The sequence below is a fragment of the Manihot esculenta genome, chromosome 9 (assembly GCF_001659605.2).
Source record: "Manihot esculenta cultivar AM560-2 chromosome 9, M.esculenta_v8, whole genome shotgun sequence".
Lineage (NCBI taxonomy): Eukaryota > Viridiplantae > Streptophyta > Magnoliopsida > Malpighiales > Euphorbiaceae > Manihot > Manihot esculenta.
Genome location: NC_035169.2, coordinates 5,293,156 through 5,311,889, shown reverse-complemented (window position 1 = coordinate 5,311,889; position 18,734 = coordinate 5,293,156). Strand labels below are relative to the sequence as shown.

Genomic DNA, 18,734 nt, shown 5'->3' with positions numbered 1-18,734 from the left:
TAAGTCTTTAATACCTAGAATTGTACATAACATAATTGCCAAGAGGGAAGAGGCATGTAAAGAGTTCCAAGTTAAGGCTTTGATGGCCACGAGCAAGTTGCAATCAGTTAGTTATTTGATTTTAAAAAAATATATTAAACTATTTTTATGAATTTTTAAAATTTTTATTAATTTATTTATTTATTAATCTTAGTTGTTAAATATATAAAAAAAAATTTATCAATTCCAAGGTTGAAGGCTTTTATAAGTGTGATTTTTACGAGATTAAAAAAATACTAAAAACTGTATCAAATAACACATATCTGACATGTAAAATTTGGTTGGCCCACATTATTTATCCTTTAAAATTTCATTCAATTACAGAAAGAAGCAAATGGTATCTAGGTTTAAGATTCAGACAAAACCAGAATAACATAAATAAAATCTGCATTTATAATACAAATAAACTAGAAATCAAAGAAACGAAAATGCAGGTGGCAGAATTATTTAAAAGCTTTTTCCCAAATATATATAAACCACAAAATATTAAATTATTGAACCTTTGAATTTCAGAATAAATTATATATATATATATGTATAAAATTTATTGTCGGTGGTGGTTATTCAGGTTCAGCAATGGGCAACCTTTGATCTGAAGTTCAAGTGGTATGTTGTCGTGCAGCCAATCTGGAAAATCGTCTTCTTTGAGGTTGTTGCAGTGCATAAGTTTGATTACTTGTAAACTGCTGGTGGAATTTCGAATCAGCCATTGTGGGAAATCTACTAAGCTTGGCAATCTTACAAGCTGCAGGTTTTCAAGCCTGAACTGAGTCACGCATACGCCTTTCCCTTCCTCTAATTTCAATCGTGTACAGTCGGTAATAACAACACTCTCCAATGCTGGTAGAAATTTCATGCTTTCAGGCAAGGAATCCAACTGTTGACAATTACGAATAACCAAGGTTTTAAGGTTTTTCAGACCTGTAATGTCTTCAGGCCAAGATTCTAGATTTTCACAATCGGTAATGAACAAAACACGAAGACACTTAAGACTCCCTACTGCATCTGTCGGTAAAGATGTTTGCTTCGTGGTGATCCAAAGATACCTGAGGCTAACCATTTGCTTCAGATCTTTGGGCAACTTCTGTAGTTTTTTACATCTACCAATCAGTAGGGCTTCCAAGCTTCGTAGCTTGCATATGGAATTTGGGAGTCTTTTAATGTAATCATTGCTCTTTAAACTGAGATATCTCAGTTGCTTCAACCTGCCTATCCTTTCTGGAAGTTCTGAAATCTCTGAATCACTCAAATCCAAGAATCTCAAGTGCTGAAATTTCGACAGACATGTCCTAATAAACTTTAAATTTCCAAACCCAACTCTTCGTTCATTTGAAAAGGAAAGGGTTCGTACTCCATTTAGTTCCTGGAAGGGTTTAGGAAGATCTTCACCAAGTGAATCAGGACGAGGAAAACATAAATGTCGCACAGTGTTTGGGATGTTTGATAAATGAGTTTGTGTCACTGACAAGAATTCATTCTGTGACACTAATAAGGCTAGATCGTGGAATAGAGAATGCATCTTACACTTGACACTAACATCGTATCTTGAACAGCTGTGGAGAAGATGTTTAGAACATAGCCTGTCGAAATATTGGAACCCAACATTTTCCAAGTCTTCATTCTCATTCTGAGATTCAAGAAATCCATGTGCCATCCAAAAATACACCAATTCAATACTGTCGTATTCGTAGCCCTTAGGAAAAAATGAACAGGAAGCAAAGCATTTCTTCAGGGAATATGGCAAGTCTTCATAGCTCAATCTTAAAGAAGCCGTCGTCTGATTGTCGCTTTTCCATATCTCACTATCTCTTATAGATTTCCAATCAGCTGCATTAGTATTAGAGTAAAGCATGCATCCCAAAGTTTCTACTGCCAAGGGAACTCCAAAACATTTTTTCACAATTTCTTCCCCAATATCCCTTAGCGAACGATCTTGTCTCTCTCGCTCTCCTTTGAATGCACAGTTAAAGAACAAAGACAAACAATCCTCGTGAGCAAGATGATTCAACTCCACTGTGGGGAGATTGCCCATAATGGAAGCAACATTTTTATAACGGGTTGTGACTATAATTCTACCTCTCATGCCATTCCTCGTTAACAGCTCTGCAAGTTTCTGCCATTCAAGACGCTTTGCTTCCCAAACATCATCTAAGATGAGCAAATAATCTCCTCCACTTAAAGCTTGATCCAAGGCAATTCGCAGCTGGTCTGGCTGCATCTCCTTGTATCTCTCACTAGGAGAGGCAGAATTGAGAATTTTAATCATCACCTCTTCAAATTTAAAGTTTCCTGAAACAGACACCCATAGTTTCTTCCTAAAACAAGCTACTCTTTGATCATTGTACACGAATCTAGCAAGGGTAGTCTTCCCCATACCTCCCATTCCCACTATAGGAATGACAGAGACATAAGCATCAGTAAATTCCTTTAGCAATGCTTCAATCACTAAATCTTTCTCCATGTTTCTCCCAACAACATGGGTAGCATCCTTGTAAGAGTGATTCATCTCTCTCACACTAGGAATCTCAAGCTCATTATCATTGTTCTCCTTGAGAGAATACTCAGACTTTTGTTTGTGAATACGTTCTAGCCTCGTGTTAATATCTTTTATCTTATGGCCCATTCTATTGCGGAACGCAAGTGGATTAGCGCTAGAAAAAAAGCGACGTACCTTTCTGGTGAAGCTCCCATACAACTTCACGGTGCCACTTCGCAGTTCTTCACATTCTATCTCATCCACCACATCTTGTATATCGTAAAGAACATCTTTGAGTCTCAGCAGCCATAAAGCTATCCGTGCACTCTGTGACCGCTGTGTCTCGGCGTCCAAAATCGCAGCTTTGATGTCTTCCAAGCTCTGCTTAATTTTGGCAAGATCGGTTTCGAGTCTCCATGCCAACAAAAGTTCCTGGAAAGCACGATCGCTTAACTTCAACAGAATACTTAAAGCCAACTCGTAGAAATATTCATCCATTTTCTTGTATTTTGGGGAAGAAGAGATAGTTCAGCGATTGAAATAAAGGCAAAATGAGGAAAGAAGATAAGATTGCAATGAGGTTGGTCTCTGCTTAAATGGGCTGCTGCTACCCCGCCATTGACTTACAGGGTTACAGTCAAGAGTCAAGCTCCGTATATACGTATCTTGCTCATGTATATGGTTGGAAAAAAAAAAAAAAACATCTAATTTCAGACTCAAAATAATTACAATTGAATTTTCTAATTTCTCAAATTGAAGTTTCAGGATAAAAATTTCTACTTAGGCACTTACCTGGAAATTTCTACAAAATTAGCTTGACATTTCAGTAGTATGCATTCAGCCGTATATAAACTTCTATTGAATTGAAAAAAGACAAAATTAATATTAAAATTTAAAAAATTCAAATTTCAATTTTGAAACTAATATGAAACTTCACAAAAATTTATCATTTATTTTACATACTTTAATTAAGTATACTAATATAAATTTTACTATTTAAGACTCCATTTGTTTTACGAAAAATATTTTTATTTTTCATATTTTTTGACATTTAGAATACTCAAAAAATTTAATTAATCGAAAATATTATTATAATAAAAAAATAAAATAAATTTAAGGAAAATGATTTTCTCTTTTAGAAAGAGAAAGTTATTTTCCACCTAAGATATTTATTAAGATTTTTATATATAATTTATTAATAAATCTTATTTTAAAAAATAAAATTAAAAAATAAAAAATAAATGATCTCATTAGAAAATACATAAAATATTTTCCATGAAAAACATTTTCTAAATACAAGTTTTTTTCTGCAAATAAAAAGGTCTTAATAAAAAATTTTTTAACTACTATATATATTAATTTGAAGAAAAATATAATTTGAATTTTATGGGAATTCATTGTTAATTTTAATATTTATGTGAATTTGGTTATTTTAATTTTTAAATTAATTCGGATCGAAAACTAGTTTTATAATTTAATAATTTTAACATTTCCATGTATAAATAAAATTATTTTATAATATATTCAACATATTTCCGGTTAAAAAAAAAGAAGGAAGATATTAGCATGAAATTGAGAGAGAATAAATTGATTCAGGGGTTTAGTTCCAAGATTTTAGATAGAAGTTTTCGTGAGGTATATATATATATACTCATATACATTGGTTGCCAATAACTTTCTACAAATTCTTATACTCCTCTGAGTAGATCTAAGGTCTTTTTTTTTTATCTGTGATCGTAAATCTCTCTTTCTACCTCTAAATTGAGGCGTAAATAAATTTCGTTATGAATTTTTAGATTGTGGCACAGTGTTACATCCTTGGGTGGATAGACTTGAGTTGTGGTGAGATTGAGTCTTAATTTCATCGCAACTGAATGTGTGCAGGAATGCACTTGATTGACAAGACCGTGTGCTTGGACATGCTGGAGTAAGGACTGAATTTTGGGTGTCAGTTCAGTCTATCATGTGGGAAGTTGCTCAAAGCAAAGGAGAGGTCTACAAAAGTGGGAAGTTATGCTGGAGTGGGGCATTTTCTCCCATGATGAACAGTGGGCGGTTATAAATCCCATGATGAGTAGTGAGCCATTATTTCTCCCAAGTACTTAGAGGTGTCAACCATAATTTTTTGTAATTATTATTGTATTTTATATATACTCATACATATGTAAATATAGTAAGTTTCGTTAGAGGAATTCCTTGTATTATTTTCTTTCAGTGAACAAAAGGTTGGGGAAGTTTTTTTCTATAAATACTATTGCGTTGCACTTCGTTAGTTAGAAAATCTGTGCCTTTTGAATCTCACTTTATAAGAGAGTATGGCTGAGTCAAGTGGAATTTCTTAATTGCCTAACAAGTTTCTAAGTGATTGATTGTCACTGCATGTGTTTTGATTCAGACTCTGTGACACACAGTATTGTGGATGGAGTCCTCAAGCTAACTTGCTTTGATTTTGTTTTGTAATAGGCTATGTGCTATTCTTGTTTGTGTGTCTCTTTACTAGCTTAAAACGGCTAGATATGCTTCTCTTCCATCAATATTATCTTATGGCCAAATATTGCTGAGCTAGCCGATGGAATCTCACTTGGTAGTCCATCTCAAGAGGTGCGAGCGAGATGATGTAGAGCCCAACTCGTTGAGACTTGAGAGGTGAAATTAAGTAAAAAATCCCATTATCTGCAAGCAATCAATTAATTTAAGTTAATTATTTTGATCCAATTGAAAAATAAATTTAAAAGTTATTTAGATTAATTTAATTCAGATTATTATAATTACTATTTAAACTATCTATGTTAGAAAAATTATGCGTAGTTAATAAGTCTGAAAAAAAACTATCCATATAAAAAGTATAGTACAGTTGCACGAAAACTTAAAATGTGAAATTTTGAAAAAAATTATTTGATCCGAACTGATGCGGATGATTACAGTCGAATTCAGATTTATTACCTTCTTATTTTTTATTTATATTTTAAATCGATCTAACCTGAATTCATTATTATTTGATACGGGTATATATATATATATATATATATATTATTTAAAAAAAAAAATTAAGAGTAGACTTATCCACATAAAAAAAAATGCTGTTGGGAATTATGCTTGATGCATGTGCTTCAATTATAGTTGCTGATTCCTTTTTGGCCCTGCTTGGAGTGCATTGCAGTATCCTTAATTTTTTTGTTGTTGTTTCTGTGTTGCTTTTTGGATTGTAAAAATTCAGTATTGGATCTTCTTTTGTTTTCTTTCCATTGTCTATTGTTTCTTATTTTTTGGGTAGGACGTCTTTGCTCCTTTAACTATTGGGTTAATCTTCATAGGAGCTGCCAGATTATGGAGTTGTATTTGGGAGTTTGGAGTTTTTTCTTATTTCATTCCTTTTATATTTATTTAATAAAGTTCAGCTTATAAAAAAAAATAAAGAGGAAGAGTTGCGATGAAATTTTGAGGTAATTGTATTTCAAGTACATAATTTTAATTTATTTTTTTATTAAATTTGAGTGAAAATAATGAAAATTTCATATCGAAAATATATAAAAATAGCAAGATAAATATAAATAATTAGATTATAATATTAAATTTATTAATTATTTTAATATACAAAATAATTTAATTATTTATATAAATTTAATTTTTTTTATACACTAAAGCAAATAAAAAAATTATCCTGCCTTTAATGGATATAATTGGTTGTCCTAAAGACACAATTGCAAAGAAGGGAAAGGCTAAAAGTTTTTTTTTTTTAAGGGTGGGAATTAAAAATATTTATCAAATGTAGTTTTTTTAACAAATTAAGAAAAAAAATTTTCAATAGTTACACTAGCAGGTACCATTTTTTTTAAATTTTTTTTAAATAATGATTGATGGCAGTAGATAATTCTGCTCTCCATCGATTTTCTCTTATTGCTGATATATCCAACAGTAAGATATGGTTAAATATTTTATTATTAAATTATTATTTAAAATTATAATAACTAAAAAATATTATATATAATTCTTTTTAAATTTACGAAAATTAATAAATAATATATATAATTAAAATTACAAGAAGTAAACAACATATAAAGTTAAAAGTTATAGAACTAAACAATATAAAAGAACCATTATATCTCAAATGACTATACATTTCTGCCGACTATTATTCATTAGATTAATATTAAAATATATTAAATTTGATTTTAATAATTTAAATCATATCAATTATTTATATATTTTATAATTTTTAATAAAATAGTAGAATTATAATCATAATAAAATATTATTCATATCATAATATTATTTTTATTTGATAAAATCTCATATCTTATTTTATTTAAAATTTTATATCATATCCAAACTTTATCTAATATAGATAATATAAGAAGTGACAACTCCATAATCAGCTATGTTATTATTTTCAACGGTCAATTCTATAATTTACTCATCACATATACTAATTTAATTATTGGAGAGATTGCTTGTTTTCTATTATTTTGTAGGTTCATATCCGAAGAATTATAATGTGAATAATATCATAGGCGCCATATATGAGAAATGATACAAAAAGTTATGTATTTCTCTCACACTTTTTTCTATTATTATTTAAAGGAAATTGTGATCAAACAATTAGAAATTTAAATTCCTACGACAAATAATTTGTGTTGCTAAAAGATTATGTTCCGTCACAAAAAGTTAATGTGAGAGGTTTGCAATGAAATTAATTATGTGTTTGATATCTTTTGCGATCGAATTTGTGTTTATCGCTACTATAGCAACAGACTTTGTGATAGAATTACTAAATTAGTGATGAAATTTTATCATTGCTAAATGACATGCATTGTTACTTTTAAGTATTCCTCAAGTCCTAATTTAAGTATGAAGTTTACAAGATCTGTCATTATATTAATGGCTTAGATAGAGTCTTTCATTTGTGTAAAAAAAAAAGAGAAAGAAAAGCTATAAGTTATTTTATTGCAAGACGGTAATCTCATATATCTTGCTTAACAACCAGTAATAAATAATAATAATTACTTTTCACTTTGATATTTTGACTCTATGTTAACCTTAAGACCACATATCATTATGATTCATCTCATGCAAATTCAATTTTTATAATTTTATATATTGTCCAAGAATTATTTTGCAGATGAGTTTTAGTAGTTTATAAGTACAATCTAAAGTGATAATACGCTCTATGTATTGAAAGACTCTTCTTTAAATTCAAGCAACCTATTACTCCCTTAGACAATGTACGAGAGTCATTTCAGACAATCAATTGCCCACTTAGGTAGCATAAGAGCGTCCCTATGCGACATAAGAACGCTCTTTCAAATAATCAATTGCCTACTTAGACGACATAAGATCGCCCTTAGGAAGGGTGGCGTAAGAACGCCATTTCAGGCAATCAATTGCGCCATTTCAGTCAGATAATATTTATTTAATCATATAAGTTTTTTTTTTTTTTTGAAATAGGGGGTTGGGGGAGTCGAACCTTAGACCTTTCAAGGTTACAGGATGCACTTTCCACCAGGCTAAGTTTTAATCATATAAGTTTATATGTTGAAACACTTATATTTTAGTTATATATTGGTAACTTTAGTCCTCTCATCTGGATTAAACAAGTAGCAAAGAAACTAAGCCCTCCAAGGTTAAAACACAAGACGACAAGTTTGTCAAGAGAAAAGTTAATGCAATCACCAAAGTGATTTATTACCAAATTTTTGTAAGGCGACAAGTTTGTTACAGGAATAATCTAGTATCAAACCTAAAGATTCAATCATTGTAGGAGGGACTACTGATTAAATTAATGTTAAAATATATTAAATACGAATCTCAATAATTCAAATCACATCAATTATTCAGATACTCTATAACTCTTAATAAAGTGATAAAATCCTAATCATAATAGGACATTACCCATATCATAATATTATATTTATATGAAAGGATTTCATATCCTATTTTATCTTGGATTTAATATCATATCAAAACTCTATTTAATATATATTATATATGGAGCTGACAACCTCCATAATCATTTTCGTTATTCTCTCTAACAGTCAATCCCATAATTTACTTATCACATATATTGATTTAAATATTGAAGAGATTGCGGAGACAATCCATTTGGTATTTTCTCCTACCTTGCAGGTTCGTGGCAGAATGGTAATAAAAGCAAAATCACCTCCATAACCCGAATTAAGAAACCAAGCATAGAACTGAAGAGAGGATCAATTTGTGATGCTAGCGAAAAGAAGCAGAGCAGCACAGGACGTCGGACTTGCCTTCACTATTGGTGACTGGGATGACGTCAAAAACTTTCTCCGGTGCATGAGGCGGACTCACCAGTTAGACGTCAAAAACTTCGACGTCTAATTTACCAATTGATAAAGCAACTGTATATAGAAATCCACAATCAAGTGCAACATACAATAATATATAATTTGAGGGAGCAAAGCTCAACCTCTAAATCCATACGTAAATACAACAATAATGCTATAATATTTGGGAATCTTAGATCAATCCTTAAACAATCATCCCAACAATCTTTTACAATTAAAAGAAAATACAGAGTTCTAAGAGATGACAATATAGATTCAGACAACAAATCATTCAATGAATATAAGTAGAAGCCATGCACGCTGAAACTTCTTTTTCTACCACCTGCTAAAAAAAAAGAAGTTGCAATATATCAATGCATATATACAAATATAAATATTTATGCTGATTGAATTTTTAAATATTTTAGAGGAAGCCTCACCAGTAAATGTTCTAATTTCAAAATGGAAGCTCAAATGCTCAACTCAGGGATGTGCTTGAACCAGCCTCTTCTGACCAGAGATATAAGAGAAATATCAAATTACCATAAGTGCAGATAATAACTAATTAGGATAATCATTTTTCCTTGGAAAAAAAAAACATAATTTAAATTACTATATGAAAAAATTATAACATTACCCTTAAATTTTTTTTTCAAGATAATCTAAATTATAACATTAGTTGACTATATTTATAATACAATCAAATATTCTAAATAAAAAAAAAGAAAAAGTGAATTAATGAAGCTTCCGTAACAAAAATAAAATAAAAAAAAGTGGCAGATTTTATAAATTAAATCATTCGTGAGAGTGAATTTAAAAACACTTTTTGAACTTAAGGAAACAGAGTACTTATCCACTTGGATTAAAAATAAAGTATAACACAAACAGTTAGAAGATATTTTGAATCATAGTTTTATATATTAACTCTCACCTGCTTTTTGTAAAGGATTATTGTTTAGCTTCGGACAATCTATGATTCGAATCTCTGGATGTGACGCCATGTTCTGTAGGCAATTTGGCAATTCTCTGAGGCTGTTGCATTGTTCAACTTCCAACACTTTTAAACTATTGGTAGATCCTCGAATAAGCCATTCTGGAAAGTCCAAAATTTTTGGCAACCGTCTTAACTCTAATCTTTGGAGGCTGAATTGCGTTTCTTCTCCTTCCTCCATTCTCAATTCCAGGTTTTCACAACCATCAATACAAAGAGTATCTAATGTTGTTATGCATTTTATACTTTGCGGCAAAGAGATCAAACTTTCACAATCCAAGACGGCCAGTTTTCGAAGGTTTTTGAGACCTTGCATGTCTTCAAACAAATATTCCAGATGGGAACATTCAGTGATGAAAAGAAATCGAAGAGAATTCAAGCAACCTATTCCACCCGTTGGAAAATACATTTGAGGCGTAGTTATCCAAAGAAATCTGAGGTTAATCATATACCTTATATCTTTGGGCAACTCTCGAAGATTCCAACATCGATAGAGAATTAGAGTCTGCAAGCTTTGTAACTTACATATTGAATTAGGGAGTCTTTTGATGTTAAAGTTCATCCATAAACTAAGATATTTCAAATGCTTGAAATTGCCTATACTTGCTGGCAGCTCCTCAAAGCTTGAACGAGTCAAATCCAAGACTCTCAAGTACTGAAATTTTGAGCAACATGTCTTAATGAACATTTCACTTCTTATTCTCTCTCTTCTTTCATTTAAAAAGCAAATGGTCCGCATGCTTTCCAAGTTTTGTAAGGATTTAGGAACATCTTTCGGAAGTGATTCAGGATGGGGAAAAGATACATGTCGAACACTCTTGGCAATCTGTTGAGTGCTGTCGAGAAACATTGAGCATTCATTTTGTGTAATGGATAATGCTAGATCATGTATTAAATCATGCATTTTACACTTAACATTACCATAATATTCAGAAAAATCTTGGAAGAAACACCTAGAACACAACTCTTTAAAGTAGCGAAAGCCAACATCTTCTAACTCTTGATTCTCATTGGAAGATTGAACAAGTCCATTTGCCATCCACAAATAAACCAATTCAATATCGTCCAATTGATAATCCTTGGGAAAAATTGAACAATATGCAAAGCATCTTTTTAAGTAAGATGGCAAGTGTTCATAGCTCAATCTTAAAGCAGGCAAAATATCATTTTCCTTCTGCTTTAATTCCCATATCTCACTATCTCTTATAAATTCCCACTGACGTTCATCAGTTACAGAGTAAAGCAACGACCCTAAAGTTATGACTGCTAGCGGAACTCCTTTGCATTTTCTCACTATTTCTTCCCCAATTGTTGTCAAATTTGGATTTTGTTTTACTTCATATTCTTTAAATGCACATTTAAAGAACAATGACAAACAATCTCGATGTGGAAGAAGACTCAAATTTTGGGGAGAGACTGTGCCCATGATTTCAGCAACACGATTGCTACGAGTGGTGACTACAATTTTACTTCCATTAGCACCTCCCATTAACAAAGTTTTCAGTTCAAGCCATTTTCTAGGGTCCTCACTCCACACATCATCTAGGATGAGTAAATATTTCCTTCCATTCAAAGCCTCTCGCAAGGATCTTTGCAGCTCGTCTATACCCATATCCAAATATTGCTTATCAGGAGATGCAGACTTAAGAATTTTAATAATCACCTTATCTAATTCAAAGACATCTGAAACACAGACCCATAATTTCAACTCAAAAAGAGTAGCTACCCTTTGATCATTATACACCAATTTAGCAAGTGTGGTCTTCCCAAGACCTCCAATTCCAACAATTGGAACAATGGAGACATTTTCACCATCAACATGTTGCAACATTTCAACAATGTTATCTCTAGCTTGATCTCTCCCAATGACATTAGAAGCATCTACAAAGGAGTGGGTCATCTCCCTCTCCCTATGAATGACAGGCCTATCAAAAATTCGCTCAGTAAGACCAAACTTGGACTTAAGAGCTGCGATTTCATCTACCCTCTCTCTAATCTGCTTGAGTTTATGTCCCATTCTAAATCGGAACGCAAGTGGATTAGACCTAGAAAAGAATCGGCATACCTTTCGAGTGGTGTTCCCAGACTTGACCACTTTCCTTCGCAAAGCTTCACATTTAAACTCATCCACCACATCTTCTGCATCATATAGGACTTGTTTGAGATTCTCCAGCCAAATCTCTATCCGTGGATTCAGCGACAACTGCTGCTCTGCATCCAAAAGCACAGCTTTGATGACTTTCAAGCTCTCCTTAATCTTCTCAAGATCGCTTTCAAGTCCCCATGCCAAGAAGAATTCTTCCAGAGCAAGAGAGCCCAACTTCCCAAGAACACTTTCTGCAATGCTGAAGAGAAAAGATTCGGCCATTGACCTGTTGCGTTTGGATAGGAAAAAGATAAATGATGAAATGAGTGGACTTGTTCAACTTTATCATAATTTTAATTTAATCACTCAACTTTAATTTAAATATCATTCAACTCCCTCTAACATGTTATTGCAAGTTTTTAAGTTAATTCAATTAACATATTATTTCTCTCTCCTTACATCTCATATAAGTTCATGTTTCTAATTAAAATTTTTAAATATTAAAATTTTAAATTAAAAGATCAAAAAGATTTTAATAAAATTAAATATAATTTAATTAAAGTATACTGTAATCAAATTTATAATTTAAAATATAATAAAAAATAAAATAAAAAAATTTTATTTTTCATTTCTATAAATTTTTGATGTGGGATAAAAGATATTATTTCAATAATAATTTTTAATACTTTATATTTAAAATAAGGTGTAGTGATTTTATGAAAGTAGGTTTGTTGTTTGTAGTTAATGAAAAGTGGTTTTTTAAATATTTTGAGTTATGTTCGTATACACAATAAATGATTAATTTTTTTTATTATTTAGATTTTAATATTTTAATTTTTTTTTATTATTTAAGTTTTAATATTTAAATATTTATTTATTTATTTATAACATCAAATAATATTTATTATTTAAATATTAATTATAAAATTTTAATTAATTATATAAAATATATTTAATATAAAATTAATGGTATAATATTAATTTTAATAATTATTTATTTAAATTTTTATATTATATAAAAAAATTAATTAAAATGTATATAATAAATATATAAATTTATAAAATTAAACGAATAATATTAAGTAGAAAAATAATTATACAAATATACATATAAACATAATATAATATAATAATAATAATAATAATAATAATAATAATAATAATAATAATTTATTAAAAAATTTAATAGTTTAAAAAAATAGTTATATAATTAAGTGATAAAAATATAAAAATTAATAATATATACGGTAAATAAAAAAATAAAAATATAAATTAATAATATAATTATATAATTAAATGATAAAAATATAAAAATTAATAATATATATATGGTAAATAGATTAAACTGTAAATTAATAATATAGTTATATAATTAAATGATAAAAATATAAAAATTAATAATATATATATGGTAAATAGATTAAACTGCGGGATGTAATCGAATCGAGTCGAGTATTTTAACGAGTCTATTCGACGAGCATCTTAATGAGTCTGCTCGACGAGTATTTTAATGAGTCTGCTTGACGAATTTCCTAACGAGGCTATTCATTAGTCTCTTAACAAGTCCGTTCACGAGTCTCTTAACGAGTCCATTCATGAGCCTCTTGATAAGCCCATTCACGAATTTCTTAACGAGTCATCTCACGAATCTTAACGAGTCGAATATTATGAAATTGAAATTTGACTCGTTTAATAAACGAGTCTAAAAATTAAGCTCGAATTAATCTCGTTTAAAAATCGAATCGAATTCGATCGAGTTTTTATCGAGTTGAGTCTCCAATAACTCACAAATAGTTTGGTTTCTTTACTGCTCTAACTAAAAACTCAAAGATTTATGCAATAAAAATATCAAATAATATAAGCTTTGCAATATTGAATTTGTTAAAGCAGAAAACTGGTAAATTAAAAATGAAAAATAAGAGCCAAGAAGCAATATTATTTTTTCAGATTTATTAGATATAAAATGTTAAAATTTTATATTTAATTACTATTACAGTTATATTTTTAATTTTAAATAATAAAATATTAGCTTTTAAATTTATTATAATATAATTAATTTTTAAAATAATATATCAAATTAAATATAAAATATAAAATATATATTTAAATAAAAATATAAATAAAAAGTCATCGGTAAGTTTTAAGTCCTTTAATAATTATTTTTAAAATAAGTTAAATATTACTGTCGAAAAGTTTTGCATGGGTAAAATAAATTAATAATTAAAAATAAAAATTTGGATGTTTAAATGAAAAATAAATTATTTTTTAATTTTTAAATTTTAATATAATTAATGAATTAATTTTTATAATTTTAAAATCAAATATTTAAATACATCAATAATTAATCTGTTCAAAAGAGAAATCCTTCCATTTATAATTTTATTAATTAATAAATTAATTCAAATGAGAAGTCCTTCCATCTATAATTTTATTAATTAATAGATTAATAAAAAAATAAATATTTTAAATATTTAAAATATTTTCAATAAATACTTGAACATTGATGAACCCTTACCAATGTAGGTAAATTATTTTATATTATATAAATTATATTTTATTTTTTAAATTTTAGTATAATTAACATATTAATTTTTATATTTTTAAAATTAAATTCTCAAATTTATATGTTGATTTAAAATTACAGTTTTTTGAAGACAAATAAATCTATAAGCTCCAATTTATATTTTTAAAATTAAATTCTCAAATTTATCTGTTGATTTAAAATTACAGTTTTTTGAAGACAAATAAATCTATAAGCTCCAATCATCCATAAGGTCATTCTGACGCTCAGGAGGTCAATGCTAGGATTGGAATTGCTAAGCTTGGAAATCAAAAGCGGCAAATAAATATAAAGATATGATGTCCAATTTTAAGTAAAAGAGAGAAAGACCTATTTTCATCACTGAGGAAACAAGGGAAAATGGGAGCAATACTAGAATGAGCGCAGAACTTTCAAAATTGTCATGGTGCCATAGATGGTCATGGACTATTCATCGATATAAGTGGATCAATTAGTTATACGGAGAAAATGGTGAGTGTCATCTTTTCAAATTTCTAAACACCCTGCATATAGCATATTAATTATAATATAAAAATTGGATAATGGATTAAAATTAGGAGTGTAAATCAAACAAGAAAAACTCAATTTTATAGTAAAAAAAAATTAAAACAAAACACCACAATTTGTAAATTAATTTAAAATTATTTTTATTGGCAGTTAAGGGATCCACTTTTTTTAAACAATAATTCATACTTAGAAAATATTTTATATTTAAAAATATTTTTTTAAAAAATATTTCATAATAAAATAAATTATTTTTATTATTTAATTTTAATTTAAAAAATAAAATATATTAACAAATTTATATATAAAAATTTTAATAAAATTTTACTGAAAATAATATGTAAACTGAAAACAAAATACTGAGAGATACTGGATAAATTAAAAGGCAAAGCAGAAACAAGAAAAGAAAACAGATAATACGTAGCAGGCTAAAATTCCACCGACACAAAAAATAAAAGAAAGAAAGAAAGAAAGCTAAAAGATTTATGAAAACTTCCACTAATAATAATGAAAATAGTAGTAGTAGATGGATCCATCGGCCATAGCTAAGCAGACAAAGTGTAAGCTGTGTGAAATTGTCTGTGCATGTGATAGTTGGGTGCTGTGGGGACGTAGATGCTTTGATGTTAATGCCGTGTTTATCTTTTTCATTGCCTTTGGTCTATCCTTTCATTATTTGTCCAATCACATGTCACTCAATTCATCGGGTTAGGCCGCCGTATGCCTTCTTTTAGGTTCTACATTTATTTGCCTTAGCTCCTTTCATGTTGACTCTCAATTCTCTATTCATTTTTTACACGTGTATGTGAAATTAGAAAATAATTTCTATTTTATGGGTTTTTTTTTCTTAATTTTACCCATATATTGAAACAATTTATTCAAAAATTATTTTCCTCGTTATCCAATTCATGTGTTTGTGCATATAGTTATGAAACATGAATCAATATTTAATATAGGACTGTAATTTCACGGCCGTGTTAAACGATGAGGATAGCTCTCATCCTCGTTTAAACTCTCATATACCCATGTAATATAATTCACATTTAAGAATATTGAAAAAATTTGCAAAAACTTTTTATAATTTATTTTTCTAGAAATGTCCATGAAAACTTAATAGTGTCTATTGTTGAGAGGTGATTAACTAATATTTAAAGCAGTGGGAATAGAAGTTTTCAATCATATTAGGTGGAAGAAAAGGATGGAAGCAGTGTGATTAGAGCGGTCTTGTCCTCACCCTTTGGCTCCTCATCCGTCTAAAGAGAGGGCGAGAGTTGGAAGGAGTGGATGGAAACGTTGAAGCAAATTCACTATAAAAATATAAAACTTATAAAAAAATTTAATCATTGCCTGCCACGGCTATATAATTGACTTGGCTCTCCACATCACAACTTGATGTTGATTAATCAGATTAAGTCTCATTTTATTTTCATGGAGTGTCTCTTTAGATATTTAAATGCTATATATAGAGTAAAAAATAATTATCAAATAAATTATTTTCATTAATGATAATATATAAAATACGAGTCTCTCAAAAATTAAAATATGTGTATTATCTCTTTATTATTAATTAAGATTATTAATTTTGATTAGGCTAACATGAAGTATGAACTATAAGAGATTCATAATTTTGAATCCACAAGACCCTCATAGTTTTAATTTGAGAAATATCAAAATTTTAATCTTTAAAATTCGTATGATATTATAAATGTATAGGCGATATTCGAAAAGATGACACTAAAAATTAGGAGTGTAAATGAATTAAACAATTTGTGAGCTATTTGAATTAAATTTAATTTAATTTAATTTAGCTTTGTTGGACTTTTAAGTTGGACTTTTAAATTGGACTTTTAAATCAGTGACAAAATTTTATCATCGCTAAATGACATATATTATTACTTTTAAATATTCCTCAAGTCCCTTATTAAATATGAAGTTACGAGTTCTGCAATTATGTTAATGGTTTAAAAAGAGTCTTTCATTGTAAATAAAAAAAAAAAAAAAAAAGAGAAAGAAAAACTACAAGTTATCTTATTGCAGGACGGTATTCTCATATATTTTATTTAACAATCAACAATAAGCAATAATTATTTTTCACTTTGATATTTTGACTCTGCATTAACTTTAGGACCATATATCATTATGATTCATCTCATATAAATTCATTTTTTATAATTTTATATATTGTACAAGAATTATTTTGTAGATGAGTTTTAGCACGTTATGTCATCTATAAAAGAGGCACAACTCTAAAGTGATAGTATACTCCACTTATTGAAAGACTCTCTTTAAATTCAAGCACCATGTTGCTCCCTTAGACAACATAAGAGCATCATTTTAAGCAATCAATTGCTCACTTAGGTAACGTAAGAGCGCCCTAGGCAATATAAGAGCTCTCTTTTAGGTAATTAATTGTCTATTTAGGCGATATAAGAGTGGTTCTAAGTAACGTAAAAGTGCCCCTAGGCAACGTAAGAGTATCCCTAGACAATATAAAAGTGCCCCTAGGTGATATAAGAGCGTCCTTTCATATAACTAATGTGCCTCTTAAGGGATATGCACACCATCATCAACAACTGATAGTGATATAGCTTCTATTATTGCAACATAATACCAGATCTCATCAATGTCAAGCCATCAAAGTAGATGAAAATATAAGTCAAATAATATTTATTTAATCATACAAGTTCATATGTTGAATTAAAAAAAATTAGCAGCTTAAATGGGTAATTGAAAGTTACCCTTGTGCATCAAAATATACCAATTGGGTGTCAATTAAAAATCCATGTACCTGCAAATTTGAGAGTACCTAAACTGAATTTGATTATATGTAAAATTTCCTAACCCGTCCCAAACTCGTTTAGTATTTTAATTTTAATATTCGTACCCGTTCCAAATCCGTTTAACAATATCCGCATAATACCCGAACCCGATCAAATCCCATTTTTTTACTTCAATTTAATGATAAAATTTAAAAATTTGGATATTATAACCCAAATAACAAACCTGAATTAGGAAATTTAAATATACTAAAATAAAATAAATATATTACAAAATCATCATAACACAACAATTAATCAATTATCTATCCAACAAAAAATTTTGAACAAATGAAATGTTTTAAAAGTTCATTAAACATTGAACATAAAATATATTCAATTGGCCATTTCAATCTCCCATATCAAATTGTGCTTGAAAACCTTCAAAAAAATAAATACAGAAAATATAGATCGTAAATCAAGTCTAAGAACTTAGCAATAATTTTCACAAAAACTATTTGTAGGATATGCACAATCAGAAATATTGGAGAAATGCTCAATGACACGAACCAGGTGGATTACATAGAGGGTACTTAGGATTTATAATCTCTTCACTGCATCAAATATCATTCTGATAAATTAAGACATTTTTCTTAAACGTCATGGAATCTGATAGTATTAACATATTTTAACAACAACTAAAAAGATCTTGATTATCAGTAACCAAATAGCAAATAATCAGATAATTAATCAGAGTAATAGTCCATAAATCCTAAAAATTAACAGTAGCAAATAATCAAATTTTTTATCAGTTTCCAAATAATCAAATTAATAGTCCATAAATTCTAAAAATCTTTAATAGCAACTAAAAATTCTTTAACAACATGCACATAAAAGATATTGATTATCAAAAAAATTTGATTGCGAACCTAAAGAGAGTTTTAGTCAAAGGAGATGTCGACGACGCCGATTGGAAAGAGGCAAGTGTTGTCTCCGGCAGTCGTCAGTTTAGTGGGGGAGAGAAGCGTT

At 29.0% G+C, this 18,734-nt stretch overlaps 2 protein-coding genes across 5 annotated transcripts; both read right to left on the bottom strand.

Annotated features, from left to right (window-relative positions):
• Positions 1-583: 583 nt before the first annotated feature.
• LOC110622360 (disease resistance protein RGA2) lies at positions 584-3,013 on the bottom strand. The gene has a single exon (XM_021766846.2). The coding sequence runs from the start codon at positions 3,011-3,013 to the stop codon at positions 584-586; it is 2,430 nt and encodes an 809-aa protein (XP_021622538.1).
• A 5,879-nt stretch (positions 3,014-8,892) lies between these two features.
• Positions 8,893-12,209, bottom strand: LOC110622556 (putative disease resistance protein RGA1). Of its 4 annotated transcripts, none has more exons than XM_021767109.2 (3): positions 9,740-12,209; positions 9,249-9,315; positions 8,893-9,154 (listed from the first exon to the last, which is right to left on the bottom strand). In XM_021767109.2, exons 1-2 carry the CDS (start codon positions 12,165-12,167, stop codon positions 9,287-9,289), a joined length of 2,457 nt encoding a protein of 818 aa, XP_021622801.2. In that variant the 5' UTR covers positions 12,168-12,209; the 3' UTR covers positions 8,893-9,154; positions 9,249-9,286. The 4 variants fall into 4 exon arrangements, with proteins under 4 accessions (XP_021622801.2, XP_021622802.2, XP_021622799.2 ...); XM_021767110.2 differs by having other exon boundaries at positions 8,893-9,151; XM_021767107.2 differs by having other exon boundaries at positions 9,249-9,318; positions 9,740-12,208.
• Positions 12,210-18,734: the final 6,525 nt, after the last annotated feature.